The 16,738-nt window shown below is 44.9% G+C and overlaps 1 protein-coding gene across 1 annotated transcript in view; it reads left to right on the plus strand.

Annotated features, from left to right (window-relative positions):
• Positions 1–16,738, plus strand: part of MTCL1 (microtubule crosslinking factor 1) — a 123,953-nt gene that overhangs the window by 96,042 nt on the left and 11,173 nt on the right. Inside the window, exons 10-12 of the mRNA XM_026456009.1 lie at positions 3,031–3,231; positions 9,121–9,375; positions 14,725–15,021. Coding sequence (XP_026311794.1) covers positions 3,031–3,231; positions 9,121–9,375; positions 14,725–15,021 — 753 coding nt within the window. The remainder of the gene's footprint in view (positions 1–3,030; positions 3,232–9,120; positions 9,376–14,724; positions 15,022–16,738) is intronic.

Here is a 16,738-nt window from a genome sequence, read left to right on the forward strand (position 1 = left end):
TACAGTTCTGATTCTAATGTCATGTAGTGTATGGGCCAAGAACAGCATAGTCTGATACCATATGTAACTTGATATTTATAGGAAACTATTGATTACGTATAACAATGTATTATATGGTTTTCTGCTTTCTCTTCAGAGAAAATTAAATGACTTCTCCAAAAACTAGATCAAAATTATTACCATTATTTTCTGCTTGAAATACTCTTGACTCAAAAAGCAGTGATTTTTAATTTAAAATCCAGAGATGAAACTCCAACAACAAATCTACCACAAAATATATGTGATTATTCAGCAAACAAATTCTATATGAAGATGTATATTTCTGAAAAGATTTTTGTGACACATTTTATCACTCAGCTGTACTTAGATAAGTTTTAGATTTTTTTTTGAAACAGGGTTTTGTTCTGTCACCCAGACTGGAGGGCAGTGGTGTGATCGTAGCTCACTGTGACCTTGAACTCCTGGGCTCAAGCCATCCTCCCAGCTCAGCCTCCTGAGTAGTTGGGACTACAGGCAAGAGCCACAATGCCTGGCTAATTTTTAGGTACTTTTTGACCTGGAGTTTTAAAAACTGTTCTGTGTTTGTCACAGCTTCACATATTTGGCGAGCATGTCTTTGAGTATAGTGCTGAGTTATTTCTGTTCAGTTGGTTGGTAAGAATGTATACGACTCATGGATGGTTCCCTGTCTTCTGAGTTCTTCAAATGTTGACTGAACTGTACTCTTAATGCCTTTTGTCCCCGAGTTATTAAAGTAAAAATTGTTCCCTGTGAGAAAAAGAGCAATAAATATGAACAAACAGGCCTTTCTACTCCATCAAAAGTCCATTGCAACTGGGCACAGTGGCTCCTGCCTACAGTCCCAACATTTCCTGAGGCTGAGGTGGGCGGATCACTTGAGGCCAGAGTTGGAGACCAGCCTGGGCAACATGGTGAAACCTTGTTTCTACAAAAAATACAAAAATCAGCTGGATGTGGCGGCACATGCCTATAGTCCCAGCTACTTGGGAGGCTGAGGTGGGAGGACTGCTTGAACCCAGGAGGTTGAGGCTGCAGTGAGCCGTGATCCGCTGCATTCTAGCCTGGGAGACAGAGTGAGACCTTGTCTCAAAAAAAAAAAAAAAAGTCTACTTGATTAAATACTGGTGACAACTATGGAGATCCCTATAATAAATCTCATATTAAAGAATTTCTGTTTTTAATACAACTTTATTTTTGAATATATACATATATAATTATATATAGTATATATTATATATAATTATAAATATATAATATGTATTTTAATATATATATAATTTTAGGTTCAGCGGGTACATGTGCAGGTTTATTATATGGGTATATTGCATGATGCTGAGGTGTGGGCTTCTAATGACCCCGTCACCTAAGTAGTGAACATGGTACTCAATAGGTAGTTTTTCAACCCTTGCCCCCTCCTCGCATCCCCTTTTGGAATCCCCAGTGTCTGTTGTTCCCTTCTCTGTCTGAGTGTACCCAGTGTTTGGCTCCCACATATAAGTGAGAACAAGCGGTATTTGGTTTTCTGTTCCTGCGTTAACTTGTTTAGGATGATGGCCTCCAGCCGCATCCATGTTGCTACAAAAGCCCTGATTTCATTCTTTTTTGTGGCTGCACAATTTTATATAAATACAAACATCCATCCAAAGTATCTTAAATGCTTCCCATATATGTTTAAGCATTTTTGTGTATGTTCAGTGGATCAACTAGATGGATTTAGTAGCATGACTGCGGAGTGAAGGCCAGTGTGTGTGCAGAACCTGAAGGAGGGGTCCCCAGCATACTTGCCGAGCCAGGGAGGAGAGGTTTATCAAGTTTGGGGGATGAGGCGTTCTGAGAGGGTGGGGCTCTGGTTTTCCATACTAGAGCTTGTCTGTATCCAGTGGGAATTAGACAGCTTTTGTAACTCCTGCTTCATAAATGCACCCAAAAAAATGCCCTGAGACCGCCCAGAGAGCTTGTGATGTGCTTTCAGTGCTGATTGGAAGAGATGGGCTCACGAGGCTTTTATTATCAAGGTACCATAATTGATTCAGCATGTTTCATTCTTTTGGCCAAACCTTTCTGATATAATGCCCTTGCTGCAATGTACTAAGATAGTAATCATGGCTTTGAAATTTGACTTCAAAAGGCTGGGCAGGTTTTAGAACATATAAACCATTTTAAGTTAGATATAAGCACATTAGTAATAAAAATGCACTCTTCATTTACCAGACACATTTACATGCTTAACCTGAGCCAAGGATTGTGCCACATACCGGAAATGTGAGGGTGGGTCTGGCTTGTCCCTTTCTGAGAGGCAGAAAAGTGGAGGCTAGTAGTTCCATCTCAAGGAGCCACAATAAAGCCTTCATGAACAGGTCACACATTTCACCTTTGGCTTTAATTATTAAGCATCAAAATGTTTAATAATTAAACCCACCCACCAACAGTGGCCATGTGTGTCATATCTATGACCGTTTAGTAACCACAAGTCAGGGTCTGATCACCCTATGTGCATAGGAGTCCTTGGCCTTTGTTAATTGTCCTCTAGTACAACACCTGGCACTAGAATGGCAGCATATATGTGAGTGGGTGTATCGGTCTTGTCGTATCTGCAGCCCCATGGTAGTCTTGTCAGCCCACCTCAGTGTTCTGGACATCTAAAGTCACACAGTGACTGGCAGCCCTGGCTTCGCGGTTCCCTGTGGCCTCCTGCAGTTGCCTTGCTCCTGCTCCTCAGGGCCCCGAGCACCTCTGTGGCAGGTTCCCACAGCACGAGCCCAGGTTCCAGCCTCTGAACACAGCTGCCAGGTCACCAGGGCAGCCTTCCTTCTACCTTCCTGCCAATCAAACAGGTCCTCAGTCTCGGGCCCAGGAGACCGATGGCCAGCAACAGGGGCCCCTTGCTCCCTGGCGAACTGCAGACCCCCCACCCGCCCTGCACCCACTGCCAGCAGCACTGGGAAACACCCCCACACTGCCGTGATGGCCAGATCCTCTCCTCTTCTGACCTGAAAAATACGCTTACAGGAGGTGGTGGAGCCTGACTCAGCGTTCCCACAGGTGGTGGAAAACCAGCAGCTGTTCAGCGCCTTCAAGACCTTGCTGGAGGACTTCCGTGCGGAGCTGCGGGAGGACGAGCGTGCCCGGCTGCGGCTGCAGCAGCAGTATGCCAGCGACAAGGCGGCCTGGGACGTGGAGTGGGCCGTGCTCAAGTGCCGTCTGGAACAGGTACCACCCTCCCAGGTCTCCCTCGATCCTGACTCTGTGTCTCTGCTGTCCAGGATATGTGGAGGGGAGTGGGCACAGAGAGGTTGAGAACCATGGGCTTCTCGTCCAGGAAAAAAGAGAGGAGTGACTGCTTGTGTCCCTTCTTAAAGTGCAGAGGCCTCATTTTCCCTGATGTCCCCTCTCCCACGTATGCAGTACGGCCTCCACCAAGCAGCATTTTCAGAGCAGCATGTACTCTCCCATTCTGCATTAAACAAGCTTGTATTTAGCTCCATCAGAGGATGGCCAAGCTGAAGCTGTCATCACACTGAGCTGACATAACTCTAGACAGGAGCAAAGCAAAAGCAGATTGTGGTTTAGTTGTCTTTGAAAAAGGTAAATGCATGCTTTCGCTGAGATTTTTTAAAACATCAGAAAGAACTTGGAGACCTCCCACTGCATGCCCAAGAATTCTCATCAATTTCAGTCTCCTTATTTATACCAAAGGAAACTGAGGCCCAGAAGAAACAGCTCAGCTCAGATCACAGAGCCACTTAGTGCTAGGGCACGAAGACAGCCCAGGTGTCCTGCGTCCACCTCACACCACAGAGGGAAGCCCCAGCATAGCAGTAAGATCAGACATAGCAAGAAACATCCTTTCCTAAGTGTTTCTTCCTCGGAAACCATTGAATGTCATGTGACTTCCTACATGGCATCTGCTGCTGAGAGTGTCTCTCAAGGTTTCTTCCAGCCCCTTGATCACGAGGAGGGAGGGCAGGTCTGTGTATCCCTGGTAATCTATTTCCTAGACTCTATTTTGAGGCACACCATAAAGTAAGTAAAATTTTATAGAAATTGGCCTGGTCATGAAAGGAACAGAATTGCCTGGAAAGGAGACCCCCTGTCACATGGGCTTGATAAAAGATGAGAAAGGCTTGATGTGTCAAAAAAAAATAAAATAAAATCAACAACAACAACAACAACAAAAAAACCCTCTAGCTCTCCTGGTGCCCACAAGTTCCCCTGCATTTCCACGTGGCCGCAGCAAGCAGCGATGTCGGGCTGATAGCCCTGGGTGGGGCCAGGGACACAGCCTTGCAGGCCTGAGCACCAAGTGAGAGAGCAGCTGGCCTGGGTGTGGCTCCTGCCTGCTGCCCGCGGGAGGTTTGACCTAGATGCTCCGTTTATCTAAGTCCCTGCCTGCAGCGTCAGCAGCGAAGGAGAAATGACTAAGGACAGTCTCTGATGAGCTACCTTTAACCCTATTTAAAAAATATGTTTATAGAGGGAGCTAAATGTTTTCAAAGCCCGAACTGTAGCTAAAGAAGGGAGGTGTAATCTTTGATGCAAGCCAGTTTCAAAACATTTCCTCTTTGTTTTATAGGAACGTAGTATCCACCCACAGGTTTGGTACAAATAAACCCTTAGGGAGCGTCCCTAAATACCAAAAAAATAAAGCTAGAACTTCAGACCCAGAAGCCAGCAGGTGGTAATAGGTAGAGAGTTTATCTTCTGCCCAAATCATTTAGGAAGTTTCTTAAACATTTGCAACCCAGGCAGCAATGAATACAGGATGATGCTAGCCCATCTGTAATAATCCCATATTTACTCTCTTCTACTTCAATGCAAAACAATTTACTTCTGCTACAGTTACCTTCTTTCAGTGGAGCCAATGTTGATGACACTTCCCAGGTCCTGCATTCCTTTCGCAGACTCCTGAGTCAGGCCTTGCTCTAAATGTTGAAGATCCAGCAACAAATCAGATGTTCCTTGAAGGGGTTCTCAGTGCAGCGGGGGACCCAAATGAATGCTGTCCTTTATAAAAGCGTGGAAAGTGCCCACCAGGCTTGCACATAGGGCTGTCAGGGAACAGGAGCATGCAAGGTACATGCCTTGGCTTGCGAATTCGGGGAAGGCTGTGAAAGTCCTGCTGAGAAAAATCTCCAAGGATGGACAAGAACTGGAATGTGGAAAAGGAGAGAAAGGAAGTTTCAGGCACAAAAAAAGAGTATCGTGAAGAAAGGAGCATGGCTCATTTGATAAGCTTAGGTATGAGGGGAAAGAATAATATTTAAGGAATTGATACTTTAATTCTGATTTTATCATGAAAGCTTAGATTCCCTTTTTCAAAAGATTATTCTGGCTTCAAGATAGAGAGTGGATTAGGAGCCATTAGAATTGAATGGATTAACCTAGGGTTAGTGGTCTGTAGACTGAAATCGGGGAATTGCCGAACTAGAATAGGAAAGAGATGCATCTTTACAATCACTAACTTTCCACTAAAATTTAGCGTGTCCTCCGGTTATAAATGTAGGCAACAAGCCCAACAGAAATCACGGATCTTTTTGAAAGGAAATATGGAATGAAAGAATAAAAAGTAATCACACATCTCTCCATTTCCCGTTACAATTGTGGATATCCCAGAATTAACATTGAGGAGGAGACTTTGGCTTCACCAGGCTGCCACCTGGGTCCACAGTAAAAATATTGAGGAGCCCTGGGTTGCAGAGATTGGAGGTGAGAGGGGTGACTCTGAAGTAAAGCAGCAGCAGTGGAGAAGGAGTGGAGGGCACACACCTGAAAAAAACAGAGCAAGTAGAGAATGGCCAGGCCTGGTGGCCGGTTCATGAGACACCGCGGAGCAACAAGCACCTCGCGCGGCTCTCAGGTTTCTAGTGTGGGTGCCTGGGTGATGCGCCATCACCAAGACAGGAACGCAGAGAGAACCAGTTGGGATGGAAAGGGAACAGGTTGGATTTGAGTTGAGGTATGTGTCATCACAGGCACTGGGACTCGAAAAGGGCTGGGCTGGAGACGTATGTACCTGGGCGTGAACGAGGAGGTGGGAGGCAGGGCCATGGAGGACTCCCCAGGACTGCACAGAATCAGAGGAACTCATAGAAGGAACCAAAATACTCATTTTCAAGAAATGAGTAGCGGGAGAAGAGCCTGGAAAGGAGCAGCCAGAGAAATGTACGAACATCCAGAGCAAATGCCGTCCCAGAAGCCAAACGGAGAGACACCATGGCGTTCCCAGTGGAGTTCAGCAATATCAGATGCTTTGAAGAGGACGGGACAGACGAGGGATAAAAAGTTTTGTTGAACTTGGCAGTGAGGAGGTCACTGGAAAAGTTGACGAGAGCAGTTGCCGTCGGGGTGTGGGGCTGAGGCCCTGTGCACTGCAGAGGGACAGAAGTTGAGTTTGGCGGGGCAGGGGAAAGCAGCAGCACAGACAGTGCAGTAACAGGAGCCATGGGGTCACGGGGATGCCTGTCCAGTGAGACCTGACAGTGTAGGGACACTGGTGACACGAGGTCCCTCAGTAGGTGGAGGGATTGGGCTCTAAGCATTGAGGGGAGGGGGTGACCCTGTCCGTGAGAGACCTGAGAGGTATGGACGGAGGAGTTTGCGGGCAGAAGGAATGAGCCTTCACTGTCTTCACAAAGCAGGTGAGCAGAGGTGATGTGCGGCCCAGGAAGGGGTACGCTGCACGAGGAGATTCTAAAGAGAGGACATGTTGGAGGCTGGAAGCATCTGCAGGTGAACAGACGTTCCTGCGAGTGGCTCAGCGGCCTTTCATGCTGGGTCATGTGGACTTCTAGCAGCTCTTTTAAAATGGGGTTTTGTCGTGCTTGGTGCTTTTCTGGTAGTCTTCTGGTTAACTAACACTGGAGGTTTCTCCCCTCTTTTGTTTCCGCATTTTCTACTTAAAAAAAAGTTTTATTTTCCCCAGATTTACGTTTTATAAATAATTGATCAAGAAGCGTCACCACTGACGCGTGCGCGTGGCTGTCATCTGCTTCCTCAAGCCTTTCCCTGCTTTCTCTCCTAGAAGGCCTGAGTCCTACTCAGATTCAGGGACAAAACAGTGTGCTCTCCCCCCTTAATGAAGGGTCTGCCTTTATTGCAGAGGCGAGATTCGATGTTAGCTCTCTCCCAGTGAGTTCCTGGTGGGCAGGAACTTTCAGTTTAACTGAGCACACCTCTCAGCAGCCTGTCTTGGTCCATTTACTGTTGCTGTAAAGGAGTACCCGAGGCTGGGTAATTTATTTAACAACGAGGTTTATTTAGCTTACAGTTCTGCAAGCTGCACAAGAGGCATGGTGCCAGCATCTCAGCACCTGCTCCTGGAAGGGTCCGGGCTACTTCCACTCAGCAAAAGGCAAAGGGGAGCCGATGTGTGCAGATCACAGGGCAAGAAAGGAAGTGCAGGTGGGAGGAGGTGCCAGGCTCTTTTAAACAACCAGCTCATGAAGAAATAATAGAGGGAGAGGTTACTCAGTCCCTGCCCCAGGGCATGAGTCTGTCCACTCCCATGACCTAGACACCTCCCACTGGGCCCCATCGCCAACACTGGGGATCAGATTTCAACGTGAAGTTTGGGGGACAGACATCCAAACTACAGCACTGATAGAGAGATCTTTCTAAATGTAATAATACTGGGTGGTTTAAGTCCCATTAATCTTTATATTTATATATATAGTCTCAGAAAAGTTAAAACAATCTGCTTAGACATGGATAATCAGCCATGAATTATTGTAGTGGGTCTTGAAGTAACTCATTTTAAGAAAGCTAATTGAACTCTACATATGAATATTGGTTACTGACTTACCATGTCCCTTAGGCAAGTCCCTGAAGCACTGAGCTGCCATTTCTTCACAAATAAACTGGGAATAAGGATTCCTATACTTAGAGGATTGCAGTAGAGACCAAGTGAGGCAATCTGTGTGAAAGGCCTTTCTTTGAAAAGTATATGATTAAAATTGTGCACTTAATAAAATATAAGAGATTGCTTATGAGGATAAAAACAAGGCACTGAACAGCAAGCTGTTGTGCGGTTTTAGTGTTTGCCGTGCAGTTGTAGTGTTTGCCCTAGGGTTTATAATATACATATTTAATTACTCAGAGTCTACCTTGAAATCCTATTAGGCTACTTTTCATGGTGCCTGAGGAAATTGCAACAGTATATTCCCAGTTCCTTCCCATCCTCTGTGCTATTGCTGTGGTAGTTTACCTCTACATATTCTGTAAACACAACACATTGTAACCATTTCTGCTTTAGATAATCAAATATTAAAAACAATTAAAACAGAAATAATGAGTTTTATATTTACATAGATGTCATTTCCAGTGTTTATTTTCTGTAGAGATCAAAGTGTCTGTTAGTATATTCCTTCTGCCTGAAGAACTTCCTTTTTCATTTCTTGAAGTGCAGGTCTGTTGGCAATGTTTCTTTTTTTTTTTCAGTTTTCATTTGTTGAAAAGTGTTTTCCTTCTCTTTTGAAAGATACCGTTTCTGCGTACAGAATTGTGTCTAGGTTGAAATCTTTTTTCTTGCAGCACTTTAGATGCCACTCCACCATCTTCTGACTCGCGAAGTTTCTGATGAGAAGTCTCCTGGAATTCTCGTCTTTGTGCCTCTGACATGTCATTTTTCCCTGTCTTTAAAGTCTTCTCTTTGGTTTTCACGAGTTTGAATACATAAGATGTAGAATCTTGTTTGGTTTTGGTATTTAACTTCCTGGGTATCTGACAAATATTTATTGAAAACTGTCCCATCCCTAGGTTCCATATAGGAGCTAAGGACATAGGGACAGGTACCTTGTGGTACCTGCCCACGAGGAGTTACACGGAAGTACAGGCAAGAGGCAGTGGTGACTTAGACTAGGAAAGTGGAGCACGGAAGCTGGCCATGGGAAGCTCAGTTTACTCACCGCTTAACATTCTTCGTGACTGTCTGTGTCAAATGCTCTTAATTAGGACTTTAAAAATAAATTTGTTTATACTATGGGATTGGTCAAACCTGGGTTTAAACATGTTTCCAGGGATCACATGTCCATGTGCTGAGACTTCAGCCTTGAATGCGAGACTTGTCAGAGAGGGAATTCCTAAGTCTTCTCTCCCTGACAGCTGGAGGAGAAGACTGAGGACAAGTTGGGAGAACTAGGCTCCTCCGCTGAGAGCAAGGGGGCCTTGAAGAAGGAGAGAGAGGTGCACCAGAAGCTCCTGGCCGACAGTCACAGCCTGGTCATGGGCCTGCGCTGGCAGATCCATCACAGCGAGAAGAACTGGAACCGGGAGAAGGTGGAACTCCTCGACCGCCTGGACAGAGATCGGCAGGAGTGGGAGCGGCAGAAGAAGGAACTGCTGTGGAGGATAGAGCAGGTGAGGAGGCACCCCGGGCCCTGGAGCATAGGCACAGAGTGTAGACTACTCAGTGGACCCAGAAAGCAAAAACATTAGGCTGCTTTGTGGTCCTTGCAGTATCAGGCTGCATGGGCTTCCAAAGGAAGAGAGAGAAATACTAGAATTGCTTGGCTTGGAGACCTAGGCTCATGCCTCTCCATGACACAGGTCTTTTCACTGCATAGTTCATAGGTGACTCTCCTGTGTGTACATGTGGTAGTGGCAGAGCAGGGTGGGTGGGGGTTGTGGGAGGGGGGATAACTTTTTAAAGGAATTTAAAGACTAAACTGGAAAGAGGAGGTTATTTCAGGTCTTATTCAGTTGAAAACAAACTATAACTTTTAAGTTTGCCACTAAAGATGTGGTCACAGTGACTGCTCCAACTTGAATGGAATTGTTGTCATTAGAAAAGAAATTGCTGAATTCAGGTGGAAGTCAGGCTGTTTGCTGGTGAGTGTGCGTGCTGTGGATATTGCTGAGCTGGGATTAGATGGACCATAGTCAAGAGAGGTAGCTGGTAGCTCATCATCTTAGCTAAAATAACAATTCGGAAACTCAGATGAATTTGGGGAGGACGGGGGTAGTCGTTTTTCTGCCAATATAACCATTCTCTGCATTGCGTCAGACTTAGAACAGTTTGCATAGTTGCAGTAGTTCCTGAGGGATACACAAATTAAATTGATGAAGATCTGGAATTCTTCCCTGGCTGGATTTTTACATAGTATACATTTTGTTTATTTCAGCCAGTCACACACTTACAAATGTATGCGGTCTCAAGGAAGTGTATTAATCAGTAAGGAATTGAGCTCAGGAAAAATAACCTCATTACTCTATTTTAAATAACCATAGAGCCTTTTGAAAAATGTACTCTATTGGCCGGGTGCGGTGGCTCAAGCCTGTAATCCCAGCACTTTGGGAGGCCGAGACGGGCGGATCATGAGGTCAGGAGATCGAGACCATCCTGGCTAACACGGTGAAACCTCGTCTCTACTGAAAAAGAATACAAAAAAAAACTAGCCGGGCAAGGTGGCGGGCACCTGTAGTCCCAGCTACTTGGGAGGCTGAGGCAGGAGAATGGTGTAAACCTGGGAGGCGGAGCTTGCAGTGAGCTGAGATCCGGCCACTGCACTCCAGCCTGGGCGACAGAGCCAGACTCCATCTCAAAAAAAAGAAAAAAATGTGCTCTGTTATCCATAGACATCGTGGCTGTGTTATGCAGGTACAATGACAAAGGTGAGTGTATGCATATGTTGGATAGGGAGGGAGGCAGAATGAACTAAATGGTAAAAAAGACCAAGAGCCTTTGGCTTGGAAAACACTGAGAAGAATAAAATCCCCGCAGGTGAGCTTTGATCACCACTGCATTCCAGTCTGGGTGACAGATGAGACCCCATCTCCAAAAAACAAAAGAAGGAAAGTACACTGCAGATAGAAGAGCTGAAACTCTTCCCAGGTTTCACCACTTACACAAATGAGTCACCTTACTAATCTTTGATATTCCCCAAATCCTATCAAGAGGAGTGCTGGCCATTTCCTTTCTGGCTTGGAAATGCAGCACTTGTGAAGAGTCTCCTGTGTTAAATCTCCTGTGTGTCTGTGCTCTGTGGTTAGGTGGAAATCTTAGGGATAGAAGTGGCACTAATTTATTATATCCAACTTCAGTTGACCGGTGTCACAGTAACTCCAGGCAACTTGTCGCCAGGGAGCTTCATTCTTGGCCCATGCTCTAGGGCCACTCACTTTTTACGTCCCTCCTGTACCCCGGTGAGGCCATCATGATCGCTGCCATGGCCCCTTTAGGGTGCCCTTCGCCTGTTAGCCATGGTGGCTTGTTGGACTAGTCACAGGCTTCATTTGTTTGGGAAGCTACACTTTGGATATAAATTGAGCAAGTCTTTTAGGTTTTTATTTTTACTTTTGGGAATGAAGAATTTCTGCTAAAGGAAAAATTAGACACTTGTGGTGATACTCAACTTTTGAAAAAAGTCAGTGACTTAAAGATGAGCCACAGCCTCATTTTGAGACTATATGTTGGAAAGGTAGTAGTCGTCAGGAGCTGACCTCCAATTCCAAGTTGTCAGTATTGGAAGAGTTCGGCCACACTGAGCGCCTCAGAGCCCAGTCCTCAGGGTGGACATCTTTGAGCATCGTGGATCTGAAACACGTGAGTTTGGGGCATGCATCTGTTCCTGAAATCTGTCTGATGGATCCCACGGTTTTTGTACAATGATGTCATTGCTGTTCTTAGAAGACGATTGGTTACAAATGAACTGACGCTTCAGACATGCAATTGTGGCTTTCAAAAATAAATCTGGCCTTTTCCCCAAAATAGTAAACATTTTTAAAGACGATTTCTTAAATCTCAGTGCCCCATCCTGATAATGAGGGAAAGCAATTATAGGCATTATCTCAACTTCCTGAAAAGAGGATAAGGTTCAAGTGTGCCTGGGTGTGTGTAGATTTGGTTCGTTTATCAGTCACTGGGTTGCTTGTTCATTTAAGTTTTAGCTACATATTCCGTAGGTAAATGAGAGATGTCACTGAACATTCTTCAGAATGTATCCTCTCAACATTTGACTGCTTGGTAAGCCATATAATATAACCTTGACTGTGATAACCTAATACAGATGGTGAAAGAAGTAACACTAAATCCATTTTCCGCTTTCAGAACACATGCTTCATACTTGTCCGGTGTCATTAAATTCCTACATAATTTCTGCACCACATGAGGCATGTTATGTGATGTATGACTGTGGGAATGTGGCTAAGGTCATATAACACATTTTATCTATCTTACGAGCCTCTCTTGTCTCAATCCCGGTTTGATTGCGGGGTGGGGGTAGGAGACTTTATGGAGTCAACGCTACATTTCTCCCTAGAATTGTTGAGTTCCCAGTTAACATGCAGATGATGTACAACTTGCTGTTATATTTGCTGTACTTACCAAGCTTAAAAGTGTCATCCATGCATTCTCTTTCCAGTAACTTTCTTAAATCAGCTGCCATTCTTTTAAAAAATCCATTCTTTTAAAGCCTGTTTACAAAGTGGCCTTTTTTCTTTGTACCAGTCTGGGTAAGGTGACATTCTTGAGGTCACCTTTATTGTTTCCTGTATTAAAATACAAATCTTTAACATTGTCGACTGGCATTAAAAGTTGTTTTACTCCAAGATTGCAAGTAGGTGCTGATGCTGGCTGAAGTGACTCCTATAGGAAACCGTCGGCTCTGAGGACCCGTTCTATTACAGCACCTCAGAGGCATCTTCGCAGCAGATATCTCCACCACAAGCACTCCAGTTCGTTTTTAGGAAACCTAACACTTAGCAGCTTGAGTACAAGTTGCTCCTAGCTGCCCGGGTTTATTTTTGAAATCCCACTTTACTGAGTTAGAAGGTGCTTGTTCATAGCTCTCCTCTTTAGTCATTCTTTTCCCCCTTCACTCACACCCTCGGTGCACATTTGCAGCTTCAGATGGGATTCTTGCATTTTAATTTCTTGCCCAAAATAGCTTAGAGATGATCATGTGTTAAAACTAAATTGTGCCGACATGCATTAAATGAACATATAAAAAGCCTGCCTTCCTTTTTTTTTTTTTTTCCATTATTTTTTTTAAAGAAAGCAGTTAGCATCTTTAAGAAAACTGCAAAGAACTGTGTCATCATCAGGGAGGAGGAGGAGAGAGCAGAGGGACAGAGCTAAAACGTAGAGTTTTTAGGATTTGCTGGGTCCTTGATTTGACTGTGAACCGCCTCAGATGCTAACATGTGAGCTTTGGCTACATCAGACTCCATCTTTCTCAAAGATAAATCTCTGTTCCGCTGCCTTAGAAATTACTAACAATGAGCCAAAGTTCTTTGGTCTTTCCTGTCTTCCATGGCTTTCTTCCTGACTATACAGAAAGCATGTTTGCATCCAACTTGTGGGTGAATGCTCAGATTAGGACACAGAGATGCAGTTTGTAAGTGATGCTTAAAAAAAAATGAATTGATCTGTATTGAAGGAGGTTTTAGAATTTCCTGGCACTGTCTCAGCGCTTGAGGACTTTAAATCATTATTTGGCCACTCCTTCGGGTCAAATCCAAATGTCACTTTCATCGTTCAGATACTTTACTTATTCAAAAGAGCAGTCAATCCTGTAGTGTGAGCTTGTCATCCAATAAAGGCTCCATTAAAGATTCATAGGCGGAAATAGCTTTAGGTCTCAGTTGTGCTTTCTGTGACTATTTTAGAAAGGGAAGCAATGAGGAGGGATCAGGAGAATGGAGTGGAAGCTGGTGAGGGCTCCTCTGGGGAGGGAGGCCGTGTGCCCTGCAAGCCATTTGCCTGCCTGCCTGCCTCAGCAGTTCCTTGTGATTTCATATGGGCTCCCTTCCTGAGCCACCTCCACAAGATCTCCATGTAGTGCTCCAAAATGGCCCAGAAAGGCATAATGCCTTTACGTGGGCTGGGCCCCCACTAGCCAGCCTGACTCCTGTGAGCCCACGTGCACAACCCATCTTACAGATAAGGAAACTGAGCTCAGGAGAGTCGGGAACTTGCACCTGCCTGCGAACCAGCAAGCCACACATCGAAGGTTCCAACTCAGGTCTTCTAACTGCAGGTGGGCCTGTGCTCGCCCACTGCCACTTCTTGAGTTCAACCGAGTCAGGCAAGAAGTATGACTATAATGTAATGTGGCTTTTTAAAATTTTCTTCACTCAGTCATACCAGATCTTTACTTGCTTTATGGCTAAGTTTTTATCATCTCAAATCAAGTGTAAGTTATGTTTAACACCAAATGGTTAACAGCCGTTTGACTTTGTAACACCAAATGGTTACAAACTCAAGTTTGCTCACTGGAGTTATTGATGGGACCTGTTCCACAGGCCCTGGGACTAGTTAGGAAGATCAGCTTCACAGTTAGAAGTTTGCTATCACTGACAGTGTTCCACTGAGTGTGTCTTCAGTTCTGAAGGAAGTTCTAAAGAGCATGTTAAACATGTTCTTTGACAGTATTAGATTAAAAAACAGTAATAAATGTAGAATTTCCCATGAGCACAACTCTCAGAGTTATGTACAGTAACACATATATTGGTGTCAGAAAGAGTTCACCATACTTGTGTGTGGTTAATGCAGATTTTCTGGGCCAGATGACATTGTGGGTTTTGTAAAGCATCCGTAATGTTGTGTTACCTTTTGAAATTAAGATCAGAACGTTAAGAACATTTGCTTCTGACAGTGTTTTTCAGACTGACCTCTGTGTAATTCCAAATTGTGGAGAAACAATGGTCTTGGGGAGACCATCAGACAGAAAAGTGAGGCTAATTATTTTCATTTTTAAAATTCTCAAGTTGCAGAAAGAGAACAGTCCCCGGAGAGGTGGCGGTTTCCTCTGTGATCAAAAAGACGGCAACGTTCGCCCCTTTCCCCACCAGGGAAGCCACCGCATGCCCCGTCCTGTGGCCATGTGGCCTTGTGCAGACGCCGACTCCATCCCGTTTGAAGACCAGCCGCTGTCCAAGCTGAAGGAGTCGGACAGGTGCTCGGCCAGTGAGAATCTCTACCTGGATACCTTGTCCCTGGATGACGAGCCAGAGGAGCCACCAGCCCACAGGCCCGAGAGGGAGTTCAGGAATCGCATCCCTGAGGTCAGCCAGGTTTTCTCCATCCTAGTTAACTACTATGGAATAAGGGAGCCGTCATGAAACCTAAGAGGCATCTGCCAGATTCCTGTCCTGGCAGGCTCCAGCACTTTTGCATACAGCAACCTCTGAATTGAGTAAAAATGAAATCTTCACAACACCAAGGGTTTTGCTTGACCCTAAATTAGCGTGCCCTACTGTCAGCTTAACTTTACCCCTTGTTTCAGGTTTAGAAATACTGGACTAGAGTCCTGTACAAAAGGCAGGTCTCACAAATAAGTGTGTCCCATAAAACACACAAGAGGAAGTAAGTAATTCTGGGAAGTGTATATGCTCAACTTTTTCTTTTTCTTTTTTTTTTTTTCATTTTTATTTTTATTTTATTTTTATTTTTTGGAGATGGAGGTCTCACTCTCTTGCCCAGGGTGGAATGTAGTGGCCGATAACGGCTCACTGCAGCCCTGACCTCCCAGGTTCAATTGATCCTTCCCCCTCAGCCTCCTAAGTAGCTGGGACCACAGGCACGTGCTACCATGCCTGGCTAATTTTATTTTATTTTATTTTTTAAGTAGAGACAGGGTCTCCCTGTGTTGCCCAAGCTTGTCTCGAACTCCTGGACTCAAGTCATCTGTCTGCCTTGCCTTCCCCAAGTGCTGGGATTACAGGTGTGAGCCACCACACCCAGCCTCAACCTTTCTTGAAATAATAGTACGGTCTTCTGATTCTAGAAAACTAATAACCAAAAAAATTCTGTGCAAAGGGAAAAAAAATCCAACACTTAGAAACCTTACATAAATTAGACCACCAAACGAGTGAGCTAAGCTGTAGACATTTCCATGGCACAGCGTTATGTTTTTCTGGTTTTAATATTTTTAAAACCTTGTTTTAAACGTCGATTCCAGGGCTGAGGCGTGGTGGTTCATGCCTGTAATCCCAGCACTTTGGCTGGGGCAGGTGGATCAGGAGATCATGAGATCGAGACCGTCCTGGCTAACACAGTGAAACACCGTCTCTACTAAAAATACTAAAAAATTAGCTGGGCGTAGTGGTGGGCACCTATAATCCCAGCTACTTGGGAGGCTGAGGCAGGAGAATGGTGTGAATCCAGGAGGCGGAGCTTGCAGTGAGCTGAGATCGCACCACTGCACTGCAGCGTGGGCGACAGAGTGAGACTCCATCTCAAGAAAGAAAGAAAAAAAAGTTGATTCTAGGAATCATTACCTGTGAGGCAGTTCAACAGTTGCTGCACGTATCATTTGGTCTCCTAAACACTTAAGACTTATCAAATAGTGTTGTTGAAATATGCAGAAATTATACTTCACTCACATCAGTAAGGTCAAATGCCTTATCCTCAGCAATGTGTATCAGGTTGACAGGACATCGCTGCGGTCCCACCCCGTCTGATCTATTGGCAATCTAGTACAGTCCAGTTACATAGCAGAGGTAACATGGGGTGGGGTCGGGAGCCTGTGGCTGGGTTCCAACCCACTGGAGCCTGCATGGCAGAGACAAGGGGCATGCTCACTAAGGGGAAGTGTACCCCTTGCTATTTACTGTCTTGAAAAATATGCTTCCATTAAAGTTAGTCAGAGGCTTGCTGCTTCAGAACCACGTCAGCACAGGAGTGTTTTCTCAGTAGACAACCTTGGGTTTCTGTTGTTCTCTACAAACACAGCTATCATTCTTCTTAAAGGGGAACTTTGCCTCTGATTCTAAATGGGAA

Source organism: Piliocolobus tephrosceles, chromosome 18, assembly GCF_002776525.5.
Source record: "Piliocolobus tephrosceles isolate RC106 chromosome 18, ASM277652v3, whole genome shotgun sequence".
Lineage (NCBI taxonomy): Eukaryota > Metazoa > Chordata > Mammalia > Primates > Cercopithecidae > Piliocolobus > Piliocolobus tephrosceles.